The sequence below is a fragment of the Sinocyclocheilus grahami genome, unplaced genomic scaffold, assembly GCF_001515645.1.
Source record: "Sinocyclocheilus grahami isolate Dianchi unplaced genomic scaffold, SAMN03320097.WGS_v1.1 scaffold306.1, whole genome shotgun sequence".
Lineage (NCBI taxonomy): Eukaryota > Metazoa > Chordata > Actinopteri > Cypriniformes > Cyprinidae > Sinocyclocheilus > Sinocyclocheilus grahami.
This window is the reverse complement of record NW_015505485.1, coordinates 798867-810009: the sequence shown is the minus strand read 5'-3', so window position 1 is coordinate 810009 and position 11143 is coordinate 798867. Positions and strand designations below refer to the sequence as shown.

The 11143-nt window shown below is 34.5% G+C and overlaps 2 protein-coding genes across 2 annotated transcripts in view; one reads left to right on the top strand and one right to left on the bottom strand.

Annotated features, from left to right (window-relative positions):
* Positions 1 to 3861: 3861 nt before the first annotated feature.
* Positions 3862 to 8574, top strand: LOC107601450 (sideroflexin-5-like). Its single transcript, XM_016293634.1, has 9 exons — positions 3862 to 3900; positions 4144 to 4197; positions 4467 to 4523; positions 4788 to 4853; positions 6399 to 6489; positions 7241 to 7356; positions 7576 to 7661; positions 7880 to 7997; positions 8171 to 8574. Exons 1-9 carry the CDS (start codon positions 3862 to 3864, stop codon positions 8246 to 8248), a joined length of 705 nt encoding a protein of 234 aa, XP_016149120.1. The 3' UTR covers positions 8249 to 8574.
* A 944-nt stretch (positions 8575 to 9518) lies between these two features.
* Positions 9519 to 11143, bottom strand: part of LOC107601517 (transmembrane protein 179-like) — a 2504-nt gene continuing 879 nt past the window's right edge. Inside the window, exons 2-4 of the mRNA XM_016293739.1 lie at positions 10541 to 10678; positions 10246 to 10324; positions 9519 to 10131 (exon numbers count right to left, since the gene is read on the bottom strand). Of these exons, the coding sequence (XP_016149225.1) occupies positions 9925 to 10131; positions 10246 to 10324; positions 10541 to 10678 (424 nt within the window). The 3' untranslated portion in view covers positions 9519 to 9924. The remainder of the gene's footprint in view (positions 10132 to 10245; positions 10325 to 10540; positions 10679 to 11143) is intronic.

The window sequence follows — 11143 nt, the reverse complement described above, 5'->3', positions numbered from 1 at the left end:
GATATCAGTGCATGCTCACTTCCATCAAGCACTTGCACAGAATTTGCCTCTGCAAACATGTAAGCTATGCAAAACAACCTGCTACGCTGTAGCTTAAGTATATGCTACACAAAATATATTCATAAAGCCTTAGCACTGCAGCATACTTAGATCATTGCTAAAGTAGCAAATTTAGTGATATGCAAATGCCTATGCTTTCTAAACCACAAAAGCGATGCTTTTTTGAAGTTAAACAAAGATCTTTTGTTTGTTTGTGTGCTAGAGTGGCTTTATGATTTTCTCTTATATTCATTCTGATTGTGTCTTATCCCATTGTTTTTGTTCCGTTTTTCTTTAAAGTTACAATACATGTGATTTTTTTTATTTTTTTTATTCGTTTATATTCAGTGGTTTGTTTGGTTGATGTTTCCTCATTTATTCTGCTGATGAAAATGATGTGAGATTCTGTCACACAAGAAACATCAGTTCTATGTCTCAGTATTGGACATAAAGAAAATACAGGGTTCCTGTTAATTTTGTTGACTCGGTGCATCAAAATTATTTGTATTTCACCAACTATACATCCTAAATAAAATTCAACTTTTTTTAGTTCGAGTTACGCTCGCTCTGTGTTCCCCATGTGTTGCAGGAAAGAAGCATGTATCACTGTGATACTAGATTGTTGTTGATTCGTTTAGCCTTTTAATCACCATTTTGCAATGTGCCTCTGTGGATTTATTTTCAACATGCATTCACATTTGTATTTTCTTATTTTGTTTTATTTATTGCAAATTATTTCATACAGCTTCATTTTCAAAGTTATTTGAAAATAAAGTTATAAAATCATTTGTCGTGTGTTTGTTTGTTTGAATTCTTTACATAGTTGACCTGTATAGGTGTATGAGATTTACAGCTGAACAGTATGGTGGGTCAACAGTCACAGTAGTGCTATAATTAATTGTCGCTGGGTGGCACTGCCGCGCTTTTTAAGATTATTAATTGTACTTTGTGCTTAGCCCAGTTTGTAAACGTTAGACTAAATTTTAATAGTAACAACATTTTGTATATTGCATAAAAACAGTCTATACGTAAAAAGTACATTAGGAATTGTACATATATATACGTTTACACTTAACTGATTCATAACAGCAACAAAATGCGCAGATGGGATTCATGAAATATTAATGTTGTGGGAATCAAAGCTCAAACTGACAGTGTCTCTGCTTGCATCGTTTGGGCTCAGTGTCAAACGGCAATGACTTTTTTAACATTAAAATGCCACAGTAATGCAAATTTGATCTTTGACTATTACTATGAAGATCGAGGAAACTCATTTTCATTCTTGGTTAAGGAACAAAGAATATTCCCTAAATGTAGTTATGTCCTGACTATAGGCTTAATTAATTTAACACAGTGTTAAAAGGCTATACTGTTTTAAGAGAGAAACAACAGAACATTTTTATTTTAAACCAAACTAACATCACTCAACAACATTTATTTGTCTGATAAGGTTATTTTAATGATTCACATATGATACAATTAATTGTGAATTATAAAAACAATCACATCTCCTAAATGCGATTATTCAAGATTGACTATTTATTTAATTATTCAAGATATATTATTTTGTAAGTGGCGGGTAGATGTTTTCTGCACCTTCAGTGACCTTTTCTATTACATAATCCTCATATTTAGGACTGGGGGTGGAACACATTTGATATCTGAATATTGGTCTAAATACCCCCACAATATCTGTGGTTATGGTTCTGATTCTGATAGCCTATATATGCACGTGCATGACATGTGGAGTTAATTCATCAGATCTGAACGATTAATTCATATTTTTTTATTACTTGCAGTGTACCATCCAATCACACTCTTATCCTAAATGCTGTCTGCTAGGTGGCATAATTTATCATCCAAATCATCTCATGAATGGTTAAAATGATTTAAGAGATATTATTATAATTTATGATTGGTTTGAACCATTCAAGATTTGTATTGTTTTAACAAAGATATTTTAGAATCATTCATTAAATTTTTTTATGGATATGTATTTTTATGGTTGCCATGTATATTTGGTGCAAACCATGGTCATTTTTTAGATGCAAATTATTTTGCTCAACTTCAAAGTTGTCCGAAGTCAGCAGAGTTTTAAAAATACTGTGGGGAAAAAAATATATTTTGTGATGTAAATCTTTCAGACTTTTGTAATTGTGACGGGTGTGGAATGCGCTCTGCGATCTGTTTAGTCTCGAGTTCAACAGGAAACTACACTTCCCATGAACCCCTGCGAGCTATTGCTTCACTAGTTTCGTACTCGAGTTGACTATTCTTACAAATTCCGTCTCATGGACCTTTTTATTATTTAACATCACTCCCCGCTGCTGAGATGGCGGAATCTGCGTCTTGTCCGGTGTTTCGGCTGGGAAAACCGCGTTACGAGCAGGTAAAGAGTTTGCCGCGATGTTAAAGTGCATCTTTGTCTGGGCATCTTTGATGGATGGGCGTTGATAAACAACATATGTGTGGTCCTTTGCTTTGCTCCAGCACTGTACTGCGAAAGTCACCCATTTCTCACGCTTTTTTGCGTTGTGTCTGTTATAACATTATAACTGGCCGATGCAATTGCTCGTGATGAGCGTAAGAGAGGTTTTGGTAGCACCGTTATATTAGAAAGCGCTAAAGCATTAGATGCATGCCCAACAGCTTTTCTTTTTGAGACATTTCATTGATATCATCGATCCTTCCACTTTGTTTGTGACAGAGGTATGGAAATCTTGTCTGTGATATAGTAATTGTGGTGAATTAATCAGTGAGTTGCATTATTTTTACCCTACAATGATCTTTCCTTTCTTTTATATACTGTAATTATGTCACATCTATAAAGAATGAATGTTAATTCCTATTAACTAATGAAACATTTTGGATGAGCTGAATCCTGTAGTCCTATATTACTTTTGGATTTCTGTTTTATTTTTATAGAGTCGTTTAAAAGAATGTATCAAACTCCTGGATGATTTCAAGCAAGGGAATCTTCCTCCAGGAATTACAGATCTCCAGGTGAAATCTTGGATGTCTCAACAGATAACTTATGTATAGTACATGCAGAGGCGGACAGTAACTAAGTACATTTACTTAAGTATTGTACTTAAGTATGCTTTTTGAGTATCTGTACTTTACTTGAGTATTATTTTTTCTGGAAACTTATGACTTTAACTTCACTACATTTGAAAGACAAATATTGTACTTTTCACTCCACTACATTTCTATCAAGGTCCTCGAAAAAAAAAAATTATATTGTAAATGAATGCTGTTCTTTTGAACTGTTGATTCATCACAGAATCTTGAAAAAAAATGTATCAGTTTCCACAAAATATTAAGCCGCAGCACAGATGTTTTCTGCATTGTTAATAATAAGAAATAATAAGAAGGATTTCTGAAGCTTGTGATACTGAAGCCTGGAGTAATGGCTGCAGAAAATTCTGCTTTGCCATCATAGAAATCAATTATATTTTAAAATGTTATATTTCATAATATTACTATTTTTACAATTCTTCATCAAATAAATGCAGCCTTGGTCAGCATAAGAGACTTATTTTAAAAACATTGCAATTATATAGAAAGTTATAATTAATACTTAATATAATATAATAAGATGTGTATTATAGATGTCATTCTGGATGTGTACACCCAAAAACAGTGATTATTTATGCATGTGTGCAGCAGTTTGGTCATGCCATGAAATGAATAATAGAATTGCACCATACTAACATTGTTTAAAAATAAAGTAATACATATTCAGACAAATGCAAATGAGGTTATTTATACTCTGTTTTGATTTCTGAGTTCTAATTTGTTGTTGCTCTTTCTCTTATCTGGATGCATTTCACAGGCTATGTGCCATTTGGAACGCCAATCGTAAGTCTGCTTATAAAAAAAAAAAAATCAAAGTGCCACACAGTCAGAGCAAGTATGAGAGAAGGAAGCCTTGCCAATCATTATGCATCCAGTGTTGACACATCCAAATCCTTTAACCATAAGAGGTGTTGAAATCTGTATTGAGTTTCTAACGTCTGTAATAAACCTTTGTTTCTATAGATAGGTGTATATTATTAACCAGCATATTGCTGTATACCCAGCATGCTGTATACTCTCTTGCAGGTTGTTGGTCTTCTCCTTCCAAACCAGACTTTGGCCTCTACAGTGTTCTGGCAGGTAGAGTGGCTTGTTCCCATCATTTGAGTGCCTCAGTGCCAGGAAGCCTAAAGGCTGGCTCTGCATCGTCAGTATCCCAACAGCCTCTGTTTTACAGTTAGAAATAAATATCAGACTAAATTAGATTTCCTGTATATATATTTGACTTTTACCAGAAGCTGACTTCATAGAAAATAAAATCAATCATCATTATTTGAAAGAGGAATTCAACAATAATTAACCAATAATTAAAATGATTGTCAGGCTTATCAGGAATTTCTCTTCTACAGTGGCTTAACCAGAGTCACAACGCTTGTGTGAACTACGCCAACCGCAATGCCACAAAGGTACAGTCAGAAACGTTCTTTTAAATCAGGTCAGGTTTTTGAGGTTTAACTATTGCAATGCAGCTGCAGATGGTCATTCAGTGAAGAGTTCCTTCTACTCGATTCCATTTGAATGATCATTGTTGTGTCCTGAAGGCCAGACATCTGTCCAGCATCTGACTGTGGTTCACGACCTCTGAGTGTTTTTTCATTGCACAATGGTCTGTGGTACATTTGCTGCACCTGGATGTTGATAATTGTTTTTTCCCCCAATTTTATGTTTAGCCAACACCAACTTCAAAGTTTATTCAGGGATATGTGGGTGCCGTCACCAGTGCTGTTTCTATTGCAGTAAGTCAGTGATGTGCAAGTTTTGTTTGAGATTAATTTTGTGGGTTTTTTTATGTAAATGTTTGTCATTGTGTCATGACCTCTAAATAAGTGGTGTATAAATGTTTGCCCCCTTAAAATGTCTAATGCTTGATATGAAAATAATTTTTAAGAACATTTATTTATGATTATAAAATGTTTAATACCCTTTAGTGGTAATAGTGTGGCTCGTTCTAACACGCCCCCACATGTCTACGTCACAGTGTGGGAAGATTTGCATAATGCCGCCCAAATGTTCACGCAAAGAAAGAAGGCGTAACTTTTATTCTCACTGTAGTATTGTCTTTCACCGTGGACGAAGCGGAGTCCAGCACGGGGTCGTCACATGTGGTTGCCACAAGTCTCCTTCGTCGAATCCGCCGTCCTTTCCTCACTCTAGGCCTCCGGCCTCCACTCACTCAAGGCCGCCGTGTGTGACGCTGTGTTTCGTTGTGAAAGCGAAACTACTTTGTTTGGCCTTCCAAAAGAGGATACGACTAGAAATCAGTGGTTAAGTTGTATTTACAACACTGTTCCAGAACAGTTTAACCCAAATATTCAGATGTGTGCAGAGCGTTTTATGGAGGACTATTTCCTGATCCTGGTAGAGTAGACTACAATGCAGGCTGTTCTGACTCAAAGGCTGTAGGTACGTTTTTTATATTTTAAAAATTTGCCACTGACGATTCAAATGCGAGTTTTGAGCAGTGTAGCGTAGCGACTGTTGTTTGTCATTTCTCCGATCACAAATGCAGACGTGGTTTTATGTTTATGTGGCGCGATGCAACGCAACGCGTAAAAAGACAGTATTAGTCATTATAATCTGTAATTATGTCCCCACTGGATGCAACGAATGCCTCGTTTATAATGGGTTTTAATGTTTTTGTCTTGTTGCTCCGGCCGGGACAAGGCATCACAGTATGGTAAGGGGGCTGTACAGACAGATTAAGTAGAAGCAGAAAGACAAACATGAGCAGGACAGGGCTGCCATGACTTCCACATGATGCTCTGCTCTTTGTATTATATAATATTGTATTATGTCTCAATGTATAATTCATTTTTATATACACTTTTGCTACATCAATAGCATATTGATGGATTTTGTGATAAAATATTTACAAGTGGATGTAGCAGGACTGTGTAAAAGGCAAAAAATAAATAAGTTCACACTTTTATATAATGCAAAAATAAATAAATAAAAATATGGTAAGGAGCGTAACATTTCCGTCACACTCTTGAGATATTCGGCCAATCACAACGCACTGGATAGCTGGCCAATCAGAGCACACCTCGCTTTTCAGACCGATGAGCTTAGTAAAAATCGACGCGTTTCAGAAAGGCGGGGCATAGAGGAGAAACAATAATGTACAGTATGTGGAAAATAATGTTTTTTTTTACCTTAAACCGCATAAACACATTTCATTACACCAAAATACACAAAATAATGTTCTTTGTAGCAGCATCATATGACCCCTTTAACTTGTAAATCTCATTTAAATACCCCTGTAATATTCTGTTTTACTGTAGGTGGGACTGAATGTACTTATTGAGAAATCCAGCAAATTTAACCCTGCCACCAGACTGTTCATACAGAGGTTTATCCCCTTCCCTGCTGTAGGTATGTCGGTACACAGATACAGTATATTGCTTGACTCAGTCCCTCACTCTGTATTGTGTGAAGCTCCCCCTGCTGTCAGTATGAAAGCATAACACACACTACTATTCAAAAGTTTGTAGTCAGTAAGATTTTGTTTGAATGTTTTTAAAAGAATTCTCTTGTGCCCACAACTGATTTATTTGATCCATGATACAGTAAATTAGTAATATTGTGAAATATCATTACAATTTAAATTGAACTGTTTTCTTTTTTATTTATTTTAAAATGTCATTTATTCCTGTGATTGAAAAGCTGAATTTTCAGCAGCCGTTTCTTCACTGTCACATGATCCTTCAGAAATCATTCAGATATGCTGATTTGATGCGCAAACAACATTTCTTATTATTATCAATTTTGAAAACCGTTTTGTTGTTTAATATTTTAGTAGAAACTATGATGCATTTTTTTAAAATAAGAACATTATTATTAGAACAGCTTATGATCAGTTTAATGCATCATTGCTGATTAAAAGTAATAATTTATTTCAATCGTACTGACCCCAAACTATATTTTAATCAAGTACATTGCAGATTCAACTGTGAATTCTTAAAATAATAGACACACATCAGAAGGATATTAAATCAGGTTATTTTCTCCTATCTATGCGGTGCAAACTATATTAAGACGAGATTACCTTTCACAGAAACTGGATGTCATGTTTTGTTTAGCATGGATGCTCATCACTAAGATGTGTGTATGTTTTACTTCTCAGCCAGTGCAAACATCTGTAACGTGGCTCTAATGAGACACAATGAGCTGTCTGAGGGAATAGATGTGCTAGACAGCAATGGGAATGTAGTGGGATCCTCACGGATAGCTGCCAAACATGTACGTATGTTAGTATTACAGTTGGGACTCCCCACTTCAGTTGGTTGATATAATGGTTTTATTTTCAAATCAATGCAAGTAAAGCTAGTCATAATTATAAAGTCAAAATTGTATTCTTACTAGCCATGTTGTTACTTGAATTTACAAAAGTAGTTCTTTCCCTTTGTTCATAAATTGACTTTTTATTTGTATGCTGTTTTTTATTTATTTTTTTATCAGGCACTGATAGAAACAGCACTAACGCGAGTAGCGCTACCACTGCCAATCTTTGTCCTTCCACCAATAATAATGGCCTTCTTGGAAAAGTATGGAGTTATTTTTGCTTCAGTTGCATTTAAATTAATTCCTGAATGGGAATTAATTATAATTAATAATAATTCATTGTTAGAAACATTATAAATATATTATTAATTATAATTATGAATTACAATTTTACTTGTAATTCTTTAAATGATAATTCAATTATTGTTTAATAGCTACAAAAGCACAGTCATGAGAGTCTGTTCTTACTGTCCTCGACCAGGCTTCCTCTGATGCAGGCCCGTCGCAGAATGATGCTGCCTGTGCACAGTTTAGTATGTCTGGCTGTCTTTGGTCTGTCCTTGCCGCTGGCTATCAGTCTCTTCCCACAGATGTCAGAGGTACTGCAGCAATACCTGCATCATTTCTCCTCTTCCTCTACTGCAAACAATTGCTGCAGCAGTTTTAATTTGGTCTGTCGACCTCTTGCCATTAATCTTTTCGTGTGTGTGTGCTTTGAATAATAAATATTTTAGCAGGGAATTGCTTGCTAATCGTTCTTTGCTCCTCACAGATCGAGGCATCTCACCTTGAGCCGGAAATTGCCATGGCAACGGATTGCAAGGTGCTGACTTACAACAAGGGACTGTGATGAAAGAGAAAGAAGTTTCTCAGCTGTCTAAGATTGACGTGTAGCATAAGAGGTGCAAACAGTATTGAGGAGAAAAATGCATTCCAAGCAATAGTAACCAGCTAACCTTTTCCTTAACTGCTGAGCCATTTATCAGTTTTACAGAACTGTTTATAAAGTAATAATTACTGTATTTACCATTTTACTGACAACTATGACAGGGAGGAAACAAGGCCTTATATTAAATGATTTTATATATTAATAAATATTATATTCATGTTGATCAAACTAATTATGGGATAATGAGAGTAGTTAGGTACTGCTTTAAATTTTTAATTATTCTATTATATGGTCAGTGAATGTACTTTAATGAAAATGTAATTGCAATTAACTTTGTGTTTAGTTGCATTTCACACTTAATATTTTCCAAATTCCAGACAAAATGTAATTACTTGTTTTATGTGCACTTGTACAGAGTTTTCGTCCTTAAGTATTAACTTTTTAAAAATATAGCTATTGCAATATTGACAAATACATGTTTGAAAATTGAGACTTTTTGATATTTTATATTTTTGAGACTGTTCTGTTTAAACAATGAATATTTTTTATGGTCTGGGATTAACATTTAATAACATAATTTTTATAAATATATTTTTTGATTGCTCTGTTTGCTTTAACCATGATTTTGCCATTTACGTTTGAAAATTTGATTTTAGTAATTATTTTGTTTTAAAAAGTACAACAAAGTTCACCAACTTAATATCAAGACACCATGTTCTATTACCTTTACTCAAGTGAGAAGAGCTTATAAATAGGACATAATGGATACAAACAGCAGTATAAAACACAAGCATCGTCACATTTTCAAGCCATAAATGAACATTTCTCTCATCTCCCTCCTGCTTCTTATTCAACTGTTTGTGTTTCACAACAATCCTCCAGGTCAAAGGTTCAGGATTCAAAAAGGATGAGCAACATTCTTGACATTCCATCTGTTTTTCCAGCTTCTCCTTGTCTCTGAATTTCCATCACATAAATTAAGCAATGCAATATCCAGCAAAAGTAGATTATGAACCAGGAGCTTGCATCAACACAAACAGCTTCATATAAGAAAACTTCATCGGATTAGAAAGAGAATGTCTGGTTTGAGTGACAGTACCATTCAGTATGCAGAAAGTCACACTGTATGCGTATACATTCACAGTACAAAACAAGCATGGGTCAGACTTGAGCACATGCAACGGGCTAGTCTTTCCTTCCCATTCACAATATTATAATATTATATGGCTGAACATATAAAGTTAGACGATATCTTGCATATGCAAGAGCAATGCATTAATAGTGCAATATATATATATATATATATATATATATATAATTAGAATCCTTATGGCAAAGTTATAAATGGGTGCACACAAGACATTTTACGTCAATGTAAGCAAAAAGCTACATGACAAAAACTTCTCAACAAATGCATAAAAAGTAATGAATAGATAAAAAAAAAACCAGGCTAATTCGGATTACTGAGGTTATTCTTTGTGTAACATGCATGAGACTTGTGGGGTTTTGTTTAGATTAGAAGTAACATTTCCTTTTACGCTAATCTTGGACAAGTCTTCTTGTTGCTTCTTTCTAATCAATAAAACTGGCCTTAGACCAACCTCAAAGTGCAACTTCTATGAACACTAAATAAATGGCTAGACAAAAACACTGGGAGTGTGTGAAGGGTGCGAGTGTGGATGCGGATGATGAATGGGACACTCCACTTGAGTTTGGCCCAGGAGGAGTTCCTTCTCCCTGGATAAACACGGTCCGCTAATCTGCTGACTGTGGGAATGATAGAGCCTCAGGAAGGACAGAATAGAGTGAGCCAACCACAGAGCCGTTACACACCACAGAGAGATCTGCAAAGAGAGACACACCTAGGATAACACGTTACCATGTAAAATATGCATGTTTTGTTGAACTGCGCCACAGATCTCAGAACGAAAAACAAGTTACTTCAGTTGCTCTTTTACCTGCGCACAATTGAGCTCAGAGTAGAAAGAGGATGTCTCAACGTCCAGATAAAGAGGAACGGACTGTGACTCAGCACAACTGCAGAGACAGAGAATCATTAAATACATCACTAACAACATTATGTAGGTATTTCATTCATTCCTGAAACATGTGCACTCAACAGTATGCATTTTTAGACCATAGTTTTAGACCATAATCTATGTTAATCAATTCTCTAAAGCTGCTTTGAAACATTGTGAAAAGTGCTACACAAACAATCTTCATATCAGCTTATAGATTTAAAGCTTTGTGTACCTGTAGGCTCTGGTGTTGTGGTCTGTAACAGTGTTGCACCAGGACACCAGGCCCAGGGTGAGAGTAACACTGGCCCCTCCAGAGAGGAAGAGCACACACAGACTCAACAGCAGCGTGAGGAAGGCAGAGAACAGCGTGCTGCAGGAAAATGAAAATCAATGGATCACACAATTTACTTTCTGATACATATAAGGTTGGTCCTTATATAAAACATTAATTTAAATATTACTTAATATACACAAACATTAAAAAAGCATATTAATCTATCTCACTCTATATATAATTCATTAACATTTAAGTATTAAAAAGATTTAAACTATTGAATAATAGTCTATATTTAAAATATAGACAGCATAATTATGTTGTACTTATTTTAATGTTTTACATAATTTAATCATTAAAACATTATTAAATAATATATTTAAAATGTTTAAGTATAATAACTATTATAATTACATTAAACATTTATATTGAACTAATATAAAATATTTAGGTTAATTTCTTTGATATACACAAATATTAAATAGCATTAAGTTGAATATATATATATATATATATATATATATATATATATATATAAAATAACAAATTATTTAATAATAT